Source organism: Nannobrachium achirus (genome assembly GCF_963921795.1).
Source record: "Nannobrachium achirus genome assembly, chromosome: 15".
In the NCBI taxonomy this organism is placed as follows: Eukaryota; Metazoa; Chordata; class Actinopteri; order Myctophiformes; family Myctophidae; genus Nannobrachium; species Nannobrachium achirus.
Genome location: NC_137822.1, coordinates 40,528,967 through 40,551,091, shown reverse-complemented (window position 1 = coordinate 40,551,091; position 22,125 = coordinate 40,528,967). Strand labels below are relative to the sequence as shown.

The 22,125-nt window shown below is 43.1% G+C and overlaps 1 protein-coding gene across 2 annotated transcripts in view; it reads left to right on the top strand.

Annotated features, from left to right (window-relative positions):
• Positions 1–22,125, top strand: part of pam (peptidylglycine alpha-amidating monooxygenase) — a 67,896-nt gene that overhangs the window by 4,539 nt on the left and 41,232 nt on the right. For both annotated transcript variants that reach the window (XM_080743830.1, XM_080743829.1), the window contains exons 2-3: positions 11,362–11,978; positions 13,404–13,533. In XM_080743830.1, coding sequence (XP_080599956.1) covers positions 11,869–11,978; positions 13,404–13,533 — 240 coding nt within the window. In that variant the 5' untranslated portion in view covers positions 11,362–11,868. The remainder of the gene's footprint in view (positions 1–11,361; positions 11,979–13,403; positions 13,534–22,125) is intronic.

Genomic DNA, 22,125 nt, shown 5'->3' with positions numbered 1-22,125 from the left:
CAGAAAGCAGTGGTGTCATCTAGGGCTGCGAATCTTTGGGCATCCCACGATTCCATTCAGAATCGATTCTTGGAGTCACGATTCACCATTTGAATTCAGAAACGATTTATAATTCAATTCATATATCAGGATCTACTCCAGTCTGCTGGCATGAAAGCAGAGTACATTTACGTGGCTTTTGTAATTATTGCAATAATATAAACACACAAAGGTAAAACCAAGACAACATGTCTGATGTATTCATGCTTGTACACATTCTTTTAACGTGTACAAACACAACACAATATCTAATAAATTATCGTAATAAAAGAATCATAAAATAAAAATCATATCTAATATCTAATAAATAATATCTAATAAAAATGTACATGTTAGAAACACGATTCAAATTCAAATCGATTTTTTTCCTGCACCCCTACTGTCATCATATCAGAGAAACAACCCGAGGGTGGCAAAAAAGTGAGCCCTTTAAAAAAAAAAAGGTTATAATAGCCGAACTACAAGCACACAATTGGATGCTTTAGAAATTCAACACAGGTTTACAGGTGTGACAAACTGTGGTTGAAATTCATATTTCTGTACAATGTTTGAGGAAAAGGGAAGAGGAAACAGAAGAAGTAAAAAAACAAGAAAAACTTGTTCAAACGTTCCTGATATGAGTTCTATTATAGCCTATATGCACATGATACGCACACAGATATTACAGATAGGCTCTAGTATCATGAGGCAGGTACAAATAGGGTAAGATTATAGGGTATATTTTGGTTTAAAGAAAAAAAGGAAAATGGTATGGCACTACAGTATGTTCTGATAGCAATCATTGCTATAGAGCAGTGGTTCTCAACCAGTGGTCCGGGGACCACAGGTGGTCCTTGAGGGGGTTCCAGGTGGTCCCCAGCTAAATGATGGAGATTTGACCAAATGGACCGTATGTAACCAAAAGAAGTGGACCCTTGTGGGTTCATTTTACGCTCCCAAGAGTTAAATTATTGTTAATCATCTGCATTACTTAGTTTTCAGCAAGAAGTCTACACAATTACAGAAAGTAGCTAGAATGGAATTCAGATGTTAATGGGTTAAGGCCAGGGGTTGACACCAAGTACAGGTCATGTTCTACTTGTCCAAAAAGTAAATTATAAAATGATAGGTAAGATTTTAATTACCGCTCAATTTAACACATTTCTTTACTTTCTGGGGCTGTGCGACAAAAAATAAATAAATCATACCTCAATACTTCCAAATCCAAATACCGAATACCTACGTAGCTATGATTGAATATGTCTATCTATGGTTTCACACTATATTTTTAAGTGTAGCACTAGCAACAGTCAAAACAGCACAGTATAGGTATAAACGGCACTCTTATTTTACATTCCACTGACCAGAAGGCAGCCCTCTGGCCACGTTCAGGTGTTTAGACAGACATCTTGTGTTTATAGACGGTTGCGTCCCCTCTCAAATGAGCACTTGCCCGGCCAGGCAACCTGAAAGCAAACTTCACTTGCCCGAAAACTTTATTTACCTGCCGGGGGCAGGTGGGCAAGCCTTAAATGGTAAATGCTAAATGGTGCATTTATATAGCGCTTTTATCCAAGGCGCTTTACAGAGATTGTGCATTACATTCACCCATTCACACACACATTCATACACCGATGGCTGAGGAAACCATGCAAGGCACCAACCTGCTCACCGGGAGCAACTAGGGGTTCAGAGTCTTGCTCAAGGACTCTTTGACATTAACTCAGGGGGAGCCTGGATTCGAACTGGGAACCTTTCGGTAACCCTTCGTGCTCTAATGTCGGTTTCTCTACCCCTGAGCTATACCGCCTTAGTGTCATTGCCTGAGTTAAGGGCAAGGCTTTTCATATCAACGTCCATTATTTATTCAGCATTTGAGCCACGGACCACCATTTGATGACATTTATCCTCTCAGACCCAAAACGGAACGCAGAATATTTTGTTATCGTTGGATAAGAGTTTGTCCACAGTTCCATGTTGTACTGATGTTGGTACCTAAGGGTCTCTTTCCTTATTATAATAATTCTGCACCTGCCACTCTGTAAACAAGTGCAAACGGCTTGTTTTTCCACTGCTGCATAAGGAGCAAAGATCATTCATCGTGTGTGCGTGTGCGTGTGTGTGCGTTCGTTTGTTTGTGTGTGTGTTTGTGTGCTGTGCTGGCCTGAAAATGCATTTTCTGTTTACTAAAGAGCTGGATAGACATGTTGACTCCTGGTTACTGAACAAACACTCAACGAGTATCAGAATACACAGATATTTAACATGTATTTTAACCAAAGAATCATCACTTGCCCTACTTTTTTTAAAGTAGGGCGATGCTTCCCATTAAAACCGGGAAGCATCCGTGTCGTTTTGGATTTTAGCGCTGGCTCTTCAAACATAGCAGATATACAAGCTCGCAGCGAGTCACTTTGTGCAGTCTTTTTAACACATTTTTAAAACCTTTGGAAGAACCACTGTGGCAGCGCAACGCGTTGTGAGCTTGGAGGTCTGCTGTTTTCACGTCCCTGCAGATCATAATGGTGTCTTGTGAGGAATGGGTGCCATAATTATTTCAGTGACTGTAATTAATAATGGGGGCAAAAAGGAATCGCTCATAATCTTGACCTTTTATTCAGATGAATAAATGAGTAAGGCTTTAATGAGGACCAACGGTTCCCAAAATCATGTAGCCTTTAAGTCTGGAGCAGGGGTGGGTTGATTGAGAGAGACACATTTCCACACTCACTCCAGAGGACCACGATTCCATTTTTGCCACAGACATACAAAATGACAAATGAGAGGACAATATTATGATCAGAAACAGTTAAGGGGAGGTCCTTGCAAATAAACCATTTGAGAACCACTAGTACTGGTTGGACACCTGATGTGCCATATTAGTGTCGTAGTAAAGTGTCATCATTATAATGATGTGTAAAATCTAATCTCAAATTTGACCAGGTCTTTGGCATCATGGACACATTGTTTATCCCTGGTGTCTGGAGTATTCTTTTTGTTTTAGTTATTTTCTTTTGATTAAAACATTTATCAAGAATGCTGCAGCTGTATAAGACTGAGAAATAGAAGAAAAACAGGAACTAATGCTTGCAGAAAGAAAGTGTTCTCTTCTCTCCTAAGTCATCCTTTAGCCAACACCTCAGGCCATGACTCGTCTAGTTTTCTCTCTATTAGCCAACACCTCAGGCCATGATGCGTTCAGTCTCCTCTCTCTATCTGCGCCACACCATCTGAGCTGGCTTCCTGACGCACGGCTCAAAAACGGAAGCAGTCTCCAGCTCTTTACTAATTAGTAAACAGAAAATGCACTTCTAAGAGGGGACACCAATTCCATCTGATCGGCAGATAGAAAACCCATCTCGTCAACTTTAATCGAGTTTATTTTGTCTGCTTCTTTGTTTTGTTTCATCACTGCCAATTGCACTTGTTTATTGTTGTTATAATTGGCATCCCGGACTCAAAATGTATTTTCTCTTTATTTCTCTCTAGCTGGTGGGACATTGAGACCCCTGTTACTGAACAGTCTAGCTATGATTACTATCACAATATAGAGCTATTTAACACTGTAACTGAACAAACACTCTATAGCAATGATTACTGTCACAATATAGAGCTATTTAATACGATATAGAGACTTTGGACAAAGAGCTGTGGACAAATCCTTTGCACGATAAAGTGTGAGAACCACTGAGTCAGAAGGCATTTAGGCAGTCGAATGGGCCTAATCCATTTGGTTCCATTTTACGCTCTCAAGAGTTGCATAACTTTAAACATCTGCATTACTCAAAACACAAGAAGAATTGTTATTTTGATCAACATTTTGCCAGTTCTTTCTCCTATCAATGCAGCACGGGATCGTGGACTAAATCCTTTTCAACGATATAACACAATATTCCAGGTTTTGGGTCTGGCTAAAATCTGGTGGTCTGTGACTCAAATACCTAATAAATAAAGGTCCATTACCTTGATATGAAAAGGGTTGAAAACCACCGCAGTACGGTATCTGTGTTTGCTTACTGCCTCCATTAGCAGACATTACACTGAGCAGCTGTCGTGCGTGCGTGCGTGTGAAAAGAGAAATGCTGTTGCATATGTTGGGCTGTCACGATTATGACATTTTACATGACGATTAATTGTCACTCAAATGATTGCGATTAACGATTTAATTTTGTTTTTGTCGTTGACTATTACATTTCTGTTTGGCTTTTAGGCTCTGAAGTTGCAAATGGCAGATATGACACATGAACTAAACATATAAAGAAACGACTGACAGATGGCATTTGACAACTTTAGTTTATACTAGTACTGAAAATAGCCGATCTACGAGCTTGTAGATCCGCTATTTCCACTATTAACTATTTAAAATATATGAACATTTTTCAACTTGTTAATGATTATGACAAAATAATTGCGATCATGTCAAATAACTGCTATTAGACGATTATGTAATATAACTAGAAAAATATTGTTCCTTCGAAACAATTGTGGGCTCGCTTCAAGCCAGAAAACAATGGCTATAAAAGTACAAAATGTCAAGATCGCAGGCAGTGCTCTCTTTGACGTTACTGACGTCAAAGATTGGTCCATTTTGTTCCAAAAATGTGTTGTGCAAAAGTTGACCCGCTGGTGGCGCTATAACAGGCCAATGTAAGAAGGGTGGTATCTGTTCCTTGACCTATTGGGAATGTGCTTGCAAGATTTCACGCACATTGCAGGCTGTGTTCATGATTTGAGGTGTTTTTGGCTTTGGCCACTTTATCGCTGCTTGCAGCTATATTCATTATTATTATTTTTTTGTGTGTGTGCACTTCATAGGCATATTAGATAAAGGTCCTTAGATTGTGTGTAGAATGTTTCATGCAAATTGCAAAAAAAATCCTAACGGGTTTAAGCGTTTCACAAACTGCTCAAAATGATATAGCGCCCCCCTTTGGCCAATTGGGGTAAGATTGGTTTTAGTGATATTTGGACTAACACTCTACATCTTTGCCAAATGCCATGAACATGTTACTTTGCATGTATGATTTAGAGGCAGAAGAATAATTTTCATAAAACTGCAATATTCATTGAATTTATTTAAAAAAGCATGTTTCAATTTTAAAGAAATACGATCTGACAGATCTTTAGATATCGGTCCAAAGTTCACGTAAAAAAAGTTTTGTGCACGTGGAGCGAAAATTCCAGAATAAAAGCGGGTTTACGCGTTTTACAAATTGCTCAAAATGGCGGAAAATTGAAGGGCGGAGCTTACTTAACAACGACACAGATGTCTTCCGCTTGAGTCAAAGCACGCGTGTAACAAGTTGCATGTCTTCAAACGAAACGAGTCATGACTTATGCCCGTTTGAAGTTTGAATTTTCAAACGCTTCGTGTAGCGCCCCCCTTTGGCCGATTGGAATAAAATTGGTTTCAGTGATACTTTGACTAACCCTCCACATCTTTGCCAAATGCCATGAACGTGTAACTTTGCATGTATGATTTAGAGGCCGAAGAATAATTTGCATAAAACCGCAATATTGATTGAATTATTAAAAAATTATATTTAACTTTAAAAGAAATCCGCCGAGATTAGTTTGACCGTATTGGTCCAAAGTTCATGTGAAAAAAGTTTCATGCGCGTATCGCGAAAATCCCAGGAGGAGATAGATTTTTACTGTTTTTCATATAATTCCAAATTGTGGGAGACCTAAAGGTCAGAGGTCAAAAGTTAGAGGGTAAAAGTTGTTCGGCATGAGGAGACGCATAAGTGTATACAGGTTTCATGGCTGTATGTATAACACAGCATGAGCTATACCTGTTCAAAGATCGCACTTTCGAAGGCTTCCTACAGCGCCACCATTTGGCCGATTGCTATAAAAAATAATAGCACACTTCGCCACTGTAAACTGAACACATTGATGTTTTTATTTTCATTTTCTCACTAAGTATGTAGGAGTAGAAAGGAACCGAAGTTCCCGTCTACAGTATGATATGACTGATAGATAAATAATGACAACATCTAAAGTGTGCTCGCCTTATAGGCGAGCCCACAATAATTGTGTGGGCGTGTGTGTGTGTGAGAGAGAGAGAGAGAGAAATGCTGTTGCGTATGCGAGCTGTGTGATGCTCCGTCTAGGAGCCACTGTCTCTCTGTCTGCCACAAATGATGTCCTGCAACCTGGTCGCCCTTATGCTGGATAATCATCAGGATTATTTGTGCATATTGTTGCTTTCAGGGGGCGGCCAGAAACCATGTTTGTTTCTCTTCCACGTGATTCTGGCATCGCTGATGACAACAAACAGACATGCACAGACAGGGGCGTCACAAGGGGGGGGGGGGGGAGTGGACTGAGTTACTAGGGGCCCAAGTTGGAGGGGCCTATTTTATGCTTTAACTATTGAAAAATAGCAGATATACATGCTCGCAGCACGCGCTGCGAGCTTGTAGATCGAGCTTGTAGATCTGCTATTTTTGAAAAGTCGTGAAAATGTGAAAAATCCTTGATTTATATGTATTTTTTAAACAAACATTTGTGACTCAAATTATGCTTCTGGGGGGTCCCTGGAACTAAATATTTTTAAGATGGGGGGTCCGTGGCCAAATACATATAATTTTGGGGGTCCTTCACATGAAAAAGTTTGAGCACCACTGAAACATAGAAACATAGGTTTTTCAAATTTGAAATATTCTTGCACAAATTTTCACTTTTTAGAAAAAATACAAGCTTGTATATCTGCCATTTTTCAATAGTTAAAGCACAAAATAATGCGTTCCCAGTTCATGGGGGGGGGGGGGGGGGGGGCCGCAGTGAATCCTTGTACAGGGTTCCCAGTCCACGGTCATGAAATTCCTGGAAATATTTTGAAATTTGAAAAATATTTTTCCAGAACTGGAAAAGTTTTGAATTGATCAAGGGTCCTGGAAGGTCCTGGAAAAAATTGCTATGCATTGTCTTTGGTTATTGATTTTGTTAATACCTCTGAAATGACAAATTAAACATTGGCCAAATTGTCAAATATTTGAGGCTGAAATTGTGAAAATAGCCGATCTACATGCTCAGTTGCTCACCACGCCTCGCAATGTGAGGCGTGGTGAGCATGCAGATCGGCTATTTTTATAATAGAAACGTGTTATACAACTCAACTCTTAGTGCTCGTCAGGGTGGGGGTGGGGGGGGGGGGGGGGGGGTCCCCAGTTAAAATATGATTATTTCGGGGGTCACAGCCTGAAAAGGTTGAGAGCCACTGGCATACACCACCTGTCTTTAGGCATTGCGCATAGAGTAAGTGACCTGTTATTGAGCTGAATTATTGTTATATAGTCCTGGGAATTGGGTTAAATATTCTGGAAAAGTTTTGGAAATGAATTGGTAAAAATGTGTAGGAACCCTGCTTGTACCCAGGAACCCTGCTTGTACCCAGGGCCCAGAACCCTGCTTGTACCCAGGGCCCAGAACCCTGCTTGTACCCAGGGCCCAGAACCCTGCTTGTACCCAGGGCCCAGAACCCTGCTTGTACCCAGGGCCCAGAACCCTGCTTGTACCCAGGGCCCAGAACCCTGCTTGTACCCAGGGCCCAGAACCCTGCTTGTACCCAGGGCCCAGAACCCTGCTTGTACCCAGGGCCCAGAACCCTGCTTGTACCCAGGGCCCAGAACCCTGCTTGTACCCAGGGCCCAGAACCCTGCTTGTACCCAGGGCCCAGAACCCTGCTTGTACCCAGGGCCCAGAACCCTGCTTGTACCCAGGGCCCAGAACCCTGCTTGTACCCAGGGGCCCAGAATTTGGTGTGACCGACACGACACCCCTGGACATGCAGAACACGGTGTTGCTGTGCAGAATCATGTTGATAAGACTGAAGCTCGTTGGTCACAGAGCCAAGCTGTTGTCAAAACAATCAACACCAGGCCTGCTAGTGTACACTAGTGCAGGGGTTAACCGTTTTCAAAGTGGGTGACGGGGCACCCCGGGGTGCCGCGATGGCAGTCCAGGGGTGCTGCGAGATAATTTGATAATATTTGGAATTTATTTGGACACTTGAAAAAAATATTTAGTATCATTTTATACTTGAAGTACTACGTTATTTTCAGTCGGTTCTAACCACCAAAATGGCTATTATCTCAACGTTTTCCTCACAACATAATCACTAAAATATCGTCACTGTTTGGCAGAAACCTAGTATCTCCAAGTTTCAAATGTGTACGTCTTTTGTTAAAGCAAAGCCCTGCTTCATCATACAAGACTGTCGCACAAAACAAGTGAAAACAGCCGATCTACAACTTTGTTTAGTACATTTTATAGATGACAAATACAAAAAGAACGGTTTTGGACATACAAGGTTTCCACCCGACAACGACGATATGCTATAAATATAAGGTGCTGGGAGTGAACATTATAATTCAGGGGTGCCTTGGATTAAAAAATATTTATGGGTTCGATTCCCGCCGGGGGACGCTGTGTGGTGCTGGGGGCGTGTTTCTCCCTCCGCGTCATCAGTGCCCACACCCTAGGTGGGGTCGGCGATAGGGCCTTTCTGTGTGGAGTTTGCATGTTCTCTCCGTGTCTCCTAGGGTTGATACCCTCACAAAAACATGCAGTAATCCTGGTCTCAATAATGCCTCCCCCTGGCCAGCCTGGGGCGCCTGATGGAGGGGAAAGGAACTGGTTGGAATAACGTGTTCCTTCCACGCGCTACGTCCATCCCGGGGAAATCCCCCCTGTCAGGTGAAAAGAAACAACTTGGACTACTCATGCATTGAAGGAAGCATGAGGTCAGTCCGTTGTCTCCCCAGGCACGGCAGAGGGAGAGCAGAGCCCAGGATTACATAGGCAATTGGCACTGGGTGAAAAAATGGGTTGCAAAATCGTGGGATAAAAATTATGAAAAAAAAATATATATATATATTTATGGGGTGCCCTGAGACAAAAAAGTTAGGAAACTCCTGTACTAGTGTACGTGACTAGCTGGGTTGTCACCATTATGACATTTAACATGACGATTTATTATTGTCACTCAAATAATTGCGGTTAACAATTTAATTGTGTTTTTTGTCGTTGACAATTACATTTCTGTTTGGCTTGTAGGCTTTTTGAAGTTGCACATGCATGGCAGCTATGACACGTAACCTAAATATACAAAGAAATTACTGACAACTGACATATTTGGCAACTTAATACTTAAAAAAATCATACCCGTGTGAACTGAGCGGTGGTTTCGCCCCCCCCCCCCCCCCCCCCTTCCCCCCTGTGTGTGTGTGTGTGTGTGTGTGTGTGTGTGTGTGTGTGTGTGTGTGTGTGTGTGTGTGTGTGTGTGTGCGTGTGCGTGCGTGCGTGTGTGTGTGCCTGGTCTGGCCTGGCCTGAAAACAGCGCCCCTCCCTTAACATTTGTGGTCAGAAAAGGTACTACACCACATGAGGCTACATACGGACCCACCCACATACATAGACGGTCGGATACACACACGGCCACGCTATGGAGACGGTGTGACCACCGCTCAAAAAAAAACATTGATAGTGGAAATAGCCGATCTACAAGCTCACAACGTGTCACGTAACACATTCTGAGCTTTTAGATCTGCTATTTCCACAATTTTTTTTTAAAGGTTTGAAAATATATGAACACTTTTCAACATGTAAACAGTTATCCATGACAGCAAATCTTTGTCGTTTTAGTCTTTTGAATACAATTTCATTTAGTCTTAAAAAAAGGAAGGAGATCCGAGCACTCATAACTGTAGCCATTTGGTAGCTAACAGTCTGGATAATCTATTTTAGTAGATTGTTGGATTTTATTTTATTTTCCGTATCTATTTTCAGAAGTTTATTTTCTGTAAAAAGCCATTTGTGTTGAATGTGGGCCATAAATAACATTCTGAAGCAATTGAAAGAGAGATGAGCAGCTACTGTATCTTTAACGTTATCCCACTTGATAGCAGGCAGACAGATAGACAACGACCCAGACAAATAGCTGACAAATGTGTTTGTTGACAAATGTGTCAACAAACACATACTATCAAAAACCTCCACCGGCTGTCAGTCTGTCTGTCAGTCAGTCTGTCCGTCCGTCACGACTGGCTACGACTGCCTTCTAAAGTTTGTGTATGCGACGTGACGGTCGCTTATCTCCCGATTAGGGAGTCTTACTGGTTTTTATCAAAAAAAAAACCTTGCCATTTTTGTAATGTGGCCCACAAGTTGAGAAGTTTGAGTATCCCAGGCCTATACAATAGCAACCACACTAATATAAATTTTCAGAAAATCTAATCTTTCATTCAGTAACAGTTGGAACCAGTAGAAAATCAAAGTGTTGACATTGCAGCTACTTAATGTACTGTAACAGTAGTGGACGTGGTGAGTAATGTCTTGCACACACGCAGTGCAAACAGCGGCCGTGTACACTTGATGGCCGCTGTCCTCATTAATCAATGCCCTGCCTCAGCAGCCAGTCACCACCACTCCCCTCTGCTTTCACAATCACATCACCAACTCTCCCTGATTCTCGACAACAGGGGTAGGCAACCTTAGGCACGGACCGTGCAAACATCGGCACAGGGGAGGGTGATCGCTGGCACACTGGCAGAAGTTTGAGAGAGGATTTTTACTTTAAAATCTAATCTTGTTTTAAATGTGGTCAGTAAAATTAACTCACCTACATTGCAGAAAATTACATCCTGCACATAATTCCACATTCATACAAATTCTGAACTTTGACTGGGGAGGGAGGGGGTTATTGCTCTGAGTCTAACGATCGTCATAACAATGTCCTGACAATCAAAATATATGTCTGACTATTTAATGGGGTGTCATTAAAATGTATGTTGATTGTTGACATGGCACACTGACCATCTAGAAAATAAAAACATGGCACTTCATTTTAGAGATCTGCCGATTGATTGGTGAGCGATCGCAATCGGCCGATAATGCCTCTGTCGGCTTTGATCGGTATCGGCTTTGATCGGTATCGGCTTTGCCGATCTACAAGCTAGTTCAGCTATTTTCACAACATTTATCTGTGGGACTGAATGTAACCTCAGCTTCAACTCCTACAAGTTGAATTGGATACTAAAGGACCTCAGCCTGCAATCTCCTAATGTTTATATTTAATATACAATGTCAATGTTTTGGCAGGGGTCTTCAACAGGGGGTCCGGGACCCCTAGGGGGTCCTCAGAGTTACTACAGGAGGTCCTCCAAATCTTTGAGTGATAGAAAGTTTCTCCTTTTTTATATTAACCACTTGAACCCTAGTGTTCATGTTCTGAGAACGTTAGCCAAAAATAGCAGATCTACAAGCTCACAACGCCTCGCGCTGCGAATCATCAGTTCAAGCACTGCCATAATGACATGTTTGTTGTGTTTGCTGCAGGTGGGGCGGTTTTAGGAACGCGCTTCCCGATGAACTTCCAAGGACGGCAGACAAAGGAACCAAAGCCACGCGAGAGAAGAACCCTGAACGCAGCGTGACTACAGTCACTGCCAACCCTCTGTAGGAAGAACCCTGAACGCAACGTGACTGTCTGTCTCTGCCAACCCTTCGTAGCTCAGAGGACATACATCATTAAATACATACATACTGTACTTATTTTGACTGCCACACATCACCAAATCAAACGGCTGCCGGGCTGTCCTTTCTAACCCCGGCCCCGAAAACCGAGACATTATTTTGAGAAAAAAAAAAAAAAAATACCTCTGCTTCTTCCGTCCGCCCCAGCCGTCGCTGTTGCTGTTATTGTTGCTGCCTTTTTGGGATCTTAGTCCTTTTATCGTCGGGAACCCGAAGGAGATCGTATAGCGCCAGCGGAGGGGCGAACGGGCGAATCAACCAACCGACCTACCAACGAAGGAAGGAAGGAACGTCCGGTGGGAAGCGACCATGCTGGTGCTGTTCCAGTGCGCGCTGGCCTTGGCTCTGGTCTGCCACAGCCTCAGCCTGGACCCCCTGACCTCTCTGGACCCCCTGACCTCTCTGGACAGGGTCAAAAGGTGAGAGGTCACTGACACCCCTCTGTACCCCTATGGGAGAGTATGTTTTGCAGGTCGTTCAGTCCGTTCAGTGTAAAAAAAAGCAACTGGGTAACTTAAGCACCAGTTTAACATTCACCAGGTTAGCATTCACCAGTGTTAGTTTTACTAAGGTTAGGTTTAGGTGTATCTCCGTCCCCCAGTCTTTCGGCACCTCTGCGCAGCCAATCACAATCTATTCTGTGTGTGGTTTGGCAGCTGCACAGCAGCGGAAAAGAAAGCGCTCCAGCGAGTAGTGAAGTCCGCCGAGAGGACCATTGGCTGCCCCCTCCCCTCCCTGGCCGACCTCTACAGCTCCCGCTGTCTCAGGAAGGACAATAGTATTCTCAGGGACTCATCCCACCCTGGGCACTGCCACTTGTCAATGAAGGCAAAAACTAATAGGATGAGAGACAGTTTTTATCCCAGCGCTGTAGTGGCGCTCAACAGGCAACTAGGTACTACTAGCACAGTACTTTAGGGCAGGGGTTCCCAAACTTTTTTGTCTCAGGGCACATAAATATATTTTTTTAATCCGAGGCACCCCTACATTATAATTTTCACTCCCAGCACCTTATATTTATAGCATATCGTCGTTGTCGGGTGGAAACCTTGTATGTCCAAAACCGTTAGTTTTGTCATCTATAAAATGTACTAAACTAGTGAAAACAGCAGATCTACAAGCACACAACGCCTCGCATCGCGAGGCATTGTGTGCTTGTAGATTGGCTGTTTTCACTAGTTTTGTGCAACTGAGGTTTCTGCCTGACAGTAATGATATTTTAGTGATTATGTTGCAAGGAAAACGTTGAGATAATAGCCAATATTATCAAATGATCTCGCGGCACCCCTGGACTGCCGTCGCGGCACCCCAGGGTGCCCCGTCACCCACTTTGAAAACCCCTGCTTTAGGGTACAAGAGACATTGGACTATGTGATATGGGACACACCGGCTCCGAATTTGCCATGCGGCAGGTGGCTGCGGCTGTGCTTTTTTTCCCCCGATCGAACTCAGTTCGATTTGTGCGTCTTGTCGAATGCGGTAAAAAACTCATTGACTCCTTTTATGAGTCCTTTTCGATTCCAAATCTAATGTGTTTTAATCATGCAGCAAACGAAAAGAAACGCAACGGTCCTGTGTGCAAAGTCCTTTAGTCATGGCAGGTTTTTTGGTTCGGTGAAAACAGCAGATCTTCAAGCTCACAATGCATCACATTGCTTGTTGTAGACATTGATTTGAAGGCATATCACCCCAGGCCCTGACAGGGACATCTCGCTGATGTGTGTTATGAGTCGTTGATCACAGCAGAATTAACACGTAATGGAATTTAAAAAAAACAAAAAAAAAACAGGAAAAGCAGCGGCAGTGCAGATGGCTGATTTGATTGGCTGACGTTGTTTCCGCAGGCACGGGGAAACTTCCTGGTCCGATCCCAACCACTGCGCCGGCGGGAGCCAACTGCCTATCGTCATGGCGACCACGTCCTCACACAACTTCACACTGGACCTGCGCATGCCTGGAGTCAGCCCCAGAAAGGTAAGGGTTAGCATGGAGTCAGCCCCAGAAAGGTAAGGGTTAGCATGGAGTCAGCTCCAGAAAGGTAAGGGTTAGCATGGAGTCAGCCCCAGAAAGGTAAGGGTTGGCATGGAGTCAGCCCCAGAAAGGTAAGGGTTAGCCTGGAGTCAGCCCCAGAAAGGTGGGTTAGCATGGAGTCAGCTCCAGAAAGGTAAGGGTTAGCATGGAGTCAGCCCCAGAAAGGTGGGTTAGCATGGAGTCAGCCCCAGAAAGGTGGGTTAGCATGGAGTCAGCCCCAGAAAGGTGGGTTAGCATGGAGTCAGCCCCAGAAAGGTAAGGGTTAGCATGGAGTCAGCCCCAGAAAGGTAAGGGTTAGCATGGAGTCAGCCCCAGAAAGGTGGGTTAGCATGGAGTCAGCCCCAGAAAGGTAAGGGTTAGCATGGAGTCAGCCCCAGAAAGGTAAGGGTTAGCATGGAGTCAGCCCCAGAAAGGTAAGGGTTAGCATGGAGTCAGCCCCAGAAAGGTAAGGGTTAGCATGGAGTCAGCCCCAGAAAGGTAAGGGTTAGCATGGAGTCAGCCCCAGAAAGTTAGGGCATTAACCCATTTAGGCCTAGAATTATTGAATGCTTTAACCAGTGAAAAATAGCAGATATACAACTTGTAGATCTGCTATTTTTGAAAAAGTCGTAAAAATGTGTGCAAATCTTTGAATATATGTATTTTCAAAGCGAACGCTTGTAACTCACATTTTGTTTCTGGGGTGGTCCCTGGAACCAAATACTTTGAGATGGGGGTCCGTGGCCAAATACATATAATTCTGGGGGTCCTTCACATGAAAAGGTTTGAGAACCACTGACATAGTGGTCTCTCAAGAACAGACTAACTGAGCTCCAGTTAGCCGCGCCCTCAGTTTTCCCGGTGAACCTGAGCGCAACGGTGGGGGCGTGGGAGTGTGGGGAACACACACCGCTGACTATTGCCGATGATGGAGAGGTTATATAGCTTTATGAAATGAGAGACACTCTTGCTGATTTCGTAAGAGACTCGTCGCCAATTGCAAGATATTTAATAGTTATTTGGGGCCATGATGATAACCCCTTCTTCCCACTACTAGACTAAGGATTTATATTGTCTGTGTTATTGTTTACAACCACAATTATTCACGTGTGGAAAGATCGCGGTTCCACTAGTTTTACTAGTAGGCTAGTGTAGGCTTAGAAGCCTTTTCATAAGTTAATTTAATGTTTTCCATTTAATGATGTCCTATATCCTCATCTATTCTTGCGCTAATGCACTCAACTGTTTTTGCCAGGTTTTAAAGCCTAGTAGGCTTTTCAGAAGTTCATTTAATGTTTTCCATTTAAGGATTTCCTTTATTGTCATCTTGTGCTAATGCACGCAACTGTTTTCGCCAGGTTTTAAGGTCTTCTTTCAGTTGTTTCTCATAAGCTTGTGACTCTCCTTGCCCATCGGCCCCCACCGTTGCACTCAGGTTCACCAGAAAAACTGCGGTCGCCTCACTTCCTTTGAACCATCCTGAGGAGGGGGAGGAGGGGGAGGGGGGGTTGACCATTCAGCACAGAGTAGAAGATGACAGCTGTAAAGCATGAAGTCACAGGGGTCAAGCTGGTCCAGGGCCTTGTTTACAGATGTGAGGCCAGAATAAAGACCTGTCTTGAGGCCATGTTGTCAGGGACGTTGTGGAGAATGTGAGACATTTCTAAAAGGGGTCAAGCTGCGACGCGTCGTGAGCTTGGAAGTCCGCCTATTTCGGTGCTTGATGCCACAGACTGAACTAAGCATAATCGAGTCTATATAGAGGGTATGCGCGTGACATCACTGTAGCTGTTCCCACTTATGTTCCCACTTATGTGGGAACGCCTACTGAGTGGCAAAAAACGAATTTCTGCCATTGACAGCCCATACATCCAAACAGAGAAGTCCTTTCTGATTGTATCAAACAAAGTTAAACTCACCAACATTGCGGCTGTACTGAAAGCTTGAATTATCTTTATCCTCCACAATAGACATGTTATGAGCTACTTTCTGTCAAGAAATTCTGTGCAGGGGATTATTTTTCCAAGTGTCAGAGTTTGGAAGCGCTCGTTTTCAACAACAGAACATCTTGCTGCCTCCTGCATTATGTGCAATTTAGAAACGGGTGGTATGCAGGGCCGTTGAGTGATTTGCAACTGGCACTTCCAAACTCCAATGCTCCATGCTGCTCAATGTTTTGCCACTCAGTCTAGATTAGGTGGGCGGGTCCCAGTGGACGTGCATACCCTCTATACTGAAGATGTGGTATGGCATGGATTGTCTACACAGAGAGGGCAATTCTTTCAGCATATGAGTTTGGACAAGGCAATTATCTTGAATGCTGCCTTCAGGTATGTTATGGCATGGGAAGGGGCATTTGCTTTTCAAGCCCCCTTTGATGTCTATGTGTGCACGTGCCTGCATGTTGGTGTGATCACATTCCAGCATCTAACAAAGACGGCACATTGCAGCGAGACTGAACCTATTTAGACCAGAGAGCCAATTCTACAAAATTCTTCTAAATCCTTATGGTTTTCAGAAAAATGTATGTTTCTATATTGGTGGTGCTCAAACTTCTTAACACATTCGCTGTCAGTTATTTTATTTAATGAATGCAGTAGCCTCTGTCAGGGCTTTTCTGTGTTTTTACCTTATTTTCGACAGCTCCATGAACGCAGCATATGACCAGATGTAAACACAAGCTGTCTGGAGCGGCAGACCATGTTTTCTTTAACCCGGAAAAGAAAAATAACAACCGTGATCATCCGTGCTTTTGTTATGGTCTGCAGAAAAGTGCTTTGTTTTGAACAAGAATCGCGATCTGGGCGAAATGTAGATAGATAGATAGATAGATAGATAGATACCTTTATTATCCCAAGGGGGAAAATCAGTTGGCCAGAGGCAGCACAGCAGTATAAGGTTATTTACAAAGTTACAGAGAAGTAAGAAAAAGAAAAACAAGAACAGAGTACAGTAAAGAGCAAGGTACATCAAGAGAGGGAACGAATAATATATAAATACTGTAATAAAGTGTCCTTAAGCACAACTATCAAAATAGTACAGTGTCCAAATCAAAAGTGACCATAGCAGTCAATGCTAGTTAGTGCAACAAGTATCTCACTGTCATGTCAAACACAAGCAAAAATACCCAAAACTACTAACACAATCTAATAGTGCAGTGTAAAAAAAAGTCAGTGCGGGAAAAAAAACAACTCGAAAGGAAAATAAACTAAAAAGGGTGTCACAGCCCGACGCACATGAGCACTCTCCCTGGAAGGTCCTTAGAGGTCAGAGTCAGTACAACTATAGTACCGTCATCCTAGGTTAGGAAGGTAGTCCTCCTCAATCGACCTTTGTGTGTCTCATTGTACAGTTTAAAGGGCCAGTTCACCTCTGGGACAACCAGATCTTATTTTATTGTTGTTTGGCACACGATCAACACAATCCTGAGTTATTTTTGGTGTTCAATCTGTGTTTTGAGATATTTTAGTATTTCAGCATGAATCATATGAGTCATCATGCTGCATCATATGATGCAAAATGCATCATCATTCATGCTGAAATACTAAAATATCTCAAAACACAGATTGAACACAAAAAATAACTCAGGATTGTGTTGATCGTGTCCCAAACAACAATATAAGAAGATCTGGTTGCCCCAGAGGTGAACTGGCAGCCGGTACAAAAGACTTTTCTAGTCTCTCGCATCTCCGTCCTGGGTAGACAAAATGGTTGTTTCCTCTCTTACTCCAGTAACTATAGATCTCCAGATGGAGAGGGTGGGAGGAGTTCTTCGAGATGTCAAATGTCCTAGATACATCCATTCTTCTGAATTACATAACATGGGCTGGGCGGAAAGAGGGATTTCCGACTCAGTTGATTAAGTTTCACTGTGACACCATTTCTTCAAAACACCATTGAGTATCAAGTGAGGCACAATGCACTGGAATAGGGGCGGAACAGTTAGTGGCACTAATAACAGATAGATGGATATGATGCAACATCCTAAAACAGTGTTTCTCAACCACTGTGCCTGGGGACCTTTGGTGTGCCCCTGAGAAGGGTCAGGTGTGCCCCTTGAAATTGCTTGAAAGCCAGTATTGTATTTATCATTTTAAAGATGATTTAAACGAGTGAAAACAGCTGATCTACAAGCACACAACGCCTCACGGTGCGAGGCGTTGTGTGCTTGTAGATCTGCTGTTTTCACTACTGTTGTGTGACAGCCTTGTATGATGAAGCAGGGTGTTACTTAGCGAAGAAACGTAAACATTTGAAACTTGGAGATACAAGGTTTCTTCCCGACAGTGACAATATTTACACCCCCGTATTATGTTGGTGTGCCCATGGATTCTTGGGACATGAAAAGTGTGCTCATGCAGAAAAAAGGTTGAGAAACACTGTCCTGAAAGATGCAGTGTCAATACAGTATCAAACACATACACAGTGCCATTTAAAACGCTGGGTTAGGGTTAGAGCACTCTAACCTAACGCGGACCTGTTTGTGTCGGCAGATGGGCGGGCGCGGTGAGTCTCTTCGCAAGTCTCCAGCCAATAGCATGTGTTCTCCTCCCCCCTCTGCTCCTCTGCTCAGCGCAGAGAACGCTGCTGCGTCATGATGTCAACACATTCGGTGTGACGTTCTCTGCACTCTGGTTGGTTAGGGAAATTCTACACTTCCTCCAACAGTGATCATAACGCGATCGCCCAGGCTTCTTTTTCTTTCCGAACGCCAAAAGAAGCCTGTGTTTCCGAGGCTAGGGTTAGAGTGCCAGACGGCACAGTATTGTCATCATCGTGGACATTAGGACGGCAATACATACAGACAACATCCCAAAAACATCATTTACAGTATCCTTACAAATCAGTACAAATCGGTGTACAGCGCAGTCAGAATGTTTTTTTTATGGTGAACTCTATAGATGAGTTTCATCCAGTTTTTATACAGTTTTTATCTGGTTAATTTATGCTTTTTTTCTTTTGATGGCATGAATTCGTCTAATTTTTAGGATTGATTTATTTGGATTGATGCATTATTCGGGTTTTTTTTTTTGCACCATTTATTTATTCTTTCACAGACTTTTGCCGTCTTTAAGTAGGAGAAACAAATCTTTTTTTTTTTTCTGAAGCTTCTTGCAGATGGAAAATAGCATGCCAAATAAAGCAAATCTTGATCTTGTGTAGGGTGGAGAGTAGGTTTAAAACCAAGAAAAAGATGTAAAAAAAAAAGAGAAAAGAAATGGCATTCATGATTTAAAATAGCCATCGTAAATCATTGATGACCTCACGAGTACAAAAATACCTGTGAGTGTGTGGGTGTGTGTGTCTCTCTCTCTTTCTCTCTCTCTCTCTCTCTCTCTCTCTCTCTGCCTGCAGATGAGGTTAACCGCTCTGTCTCTCAACCCTAACGGCCCTATTTGCGGCTTGTCATTACACAGGCAAAAAAAAAAAAAACAGCCGATCTACAAGCTCACAACGCGGCGCGGCGCCACGTGTTGTGAGCTTTGTAGATGGGCTGGTCTTTGTTCGCCCCCACACGAACCCAGGCATAAAACAGTGGCTGGCTTTAGTGGATGAGCGGTGAAGTGGTCTATTATTCTGTGTGTCAGATTATGAGTCATGCTACAGTGTGAGTCATGCGGTGGTACCGCTGGTAGATAAGACGGCTCTATTTACCTAATGCCTGGGAGGAGATCTGTCTGTCTGTCTGTCTGTCTGTCTGTCTAAAGACCTGTCACAATCCATGCTTAACCCATTAACTCTCTAACTCAGGGGTTTTCAAAGTGGGTGACGGGGCACCCTGGGCTGCCGCAAGATCATTTGATAATATTTGGAATGTATTTGGACACTTGAAAATATATTTAGTATCCTTTTAAACTTGAAGTGCAATGTTATTTTCAGTCAGTTCTAACCAAAATGGCTGTTATCTCAACGTTTTCCTCGCAACATAATCACTAGAATATCGTCACTGTCGGGCAGAAACCTCGTATCTCCAAGTTTCAAATGTGTACGTCTTTAGGTAAAGCAAAGCCCTGCTTCATCATACAAGACTGTCGCACAAAACTAGTGAAAACAGCCGATCTACAAGCACACAACGCCTCGCGATGCGAGGCGTTGTGTGCTTTTAGATCTGCTGTTTTCACTAGTTTAGTACATTTTAGTACATTTTATAGATGAATAAAAACGGTTTTGGACCCGACAACGACGATATGCTATAAATATAAGGTGCTGGGAGTGAAAATTATAATGTAGGGGTGCCTCGGATTAAAACAAATATTTATGGGGTGCCCTGACACAAAAAGACTGAGTTAAAATGTTTTCTAGTCTCCCCTTGCCAGCAATTTTGGGTGTTTTTACTGAAGTTTCACAGATACATAATTTTCCAACACGCACGTAAACAGCGGAGGTGACTGTGGAAAGACTTGACTCTTCTTTCCACCGGGAAAAAAACAATCTTCTTATAGATTCGTTTTGATATTCATGAGCTTTTATGCCAGTGGCCTGTGATGTATATCGGACCAGTTACTCATATATATGGAGACCCCTGCATGATAGTCAACAAGACATCGGGACAGGGATCTCCATATATGGGCATAAAACGGATAAGGACGCAATTAATTTGCAAGTGTGACTCGTGATGACATTAGCGATCTACATATATGGACATAAAAGGGACATCAAGCCAGAGCGTGATATCAGAGCGGCAAACCCATTCTGTTAAGAGTGGTTCCTCTGACATCACAGTGACATCAGAGCATGATGTCAGAGCGACAAACCCATAGAACCACAGTGTCAGGCATGATGTACAGACAGACAGAGATGCGCAGACAAGATGTGCAGTTTTTTATAGTAAACTTAAAAGAAATTAACTTTTACACAATATCCAGATTTTTTTAGATGTCTCTGTGTGTTTAGGTAAGGCTGGTGCTAAATGAGGGCAGAAGCCTTGAGGAAATGAGAGCTGAGTTTGTGGTCTTTGTTTGATCAGCACCAGAATCCACACTGACAGAGTCAACACAGACCTGTTTGGACACCTCACGGCTACATCACATTTTAACCACATTTTTGGAGATTCTTGCACCGTGTGAAAAGCTCACGCACGCACGCACACACCACGCACACACACACACACACACAGCGCTTTTAGTTGTTGTAGCAGTAACCTGAAAGCACTCGACCCCAAAACCCCCAGCAGTTCTTGTATTTCATTATACTGAGGTTAAGATTTACGAATAAGGTTATTAGGTTTAAGCATGGTTTTACTATGGGGCGGCAGTGGCTCAGGGGTAGAGAAACCGCCATTAGAACACAGAGGGTTCCCGAAGGGTTCCCAGTTCGATCCTCACCCAGAGTTAGTATTGAAGAGTCCTTGAGCAAGACTCTGAACCCCCTAGTTGCTCTCAGTGAGCAGGTTGGTGACTTGCATGGTTTCCCCTGCAGTCGGTGTTTGAATGTAAGGCGCTATACAAACGCACCATTTACATTTATTGAGGTTACGTTTTGGAATAAGGTATTGGTTTAGGCATAGTTTTACTAAACTTAAAACTTTTAAAACTGTTTATTTTGGCAAGCTATGGGGCTGTTAAGTATGACCCCTCCCACCCTCCCCTCCCACCCTGGCCACAGCCTCCTCACCCTGCTCCCCTCTGGGAGAAGGGGGCCAAGACAGAGCGATACAAACGCAGTTTTTTCCCCTCAGCCGCCAGGCTGCTCACGGACGCTGGTTTCCCTTTTTCCCCTGCCCCCTAGGGATACCAGAAAAAGGACTATAATGTGACAATGTTGCACTATTGGACTGAACACTACGGTTCTTTACCTTATATCATATATTTATTTATTTCTTGCACAGTGTTTTGTGTTGTTGTTCGCATGATATATGTGAAAGAAGTGGACTGAATGAATGCACACTTGTTGTTGGCAAAACAAATTCCTATGTGTTCTACACAATGGTAAATAAAGGAATCTGAATCTGAATCTGAATCTGAAAAGACATCATTTTGTAGGCAGAGGAGAATTTCTGCCCCCAGTTTCCGTGAATCTTTTTACTATTTTTACTATTTACACATTTTTCTTCTCTTCGTTGTTGAAAGGAAAGTGTTAGAATTATACTTTAGTCGTTATTCTTGTCCCGGATCTGTTGAAATAGCGAGGGACAGAAAATGCTCTGGGGGCAGAGTTCTCCTCTGCCTACAAAATGATGTCACGGCTTAAAAGCCCCATAGAAGACTTGTCTAGGTTGAGTTGTAAATTCCAGGTGCTCTTTCATTGCAGTTTTGAAGGAGGGTAGGCAGTCACACTTTTTGATGGCTGGTAGTACTAGCGGCATAAAAGTAGAATGGATTCATCCCCATGCTTGTGCCAAATCTGGGGGGAAACCAGACGTGTAGTTGTCCCTATTTAAAATTAAGCAACACAGAACTAAAAGTTCCTATGATTGGCCGCTAGTTGCGCTGTTCTGGCAGCAGAAGCAACATGTTCTCCATAGGATTTCATTCTATTCCCCCGAACGTTTACATTTGATTTTCTTACCTTAATAAACATTGTCATAAATACTTTATGGTTCCTGTCGCTAGTTTA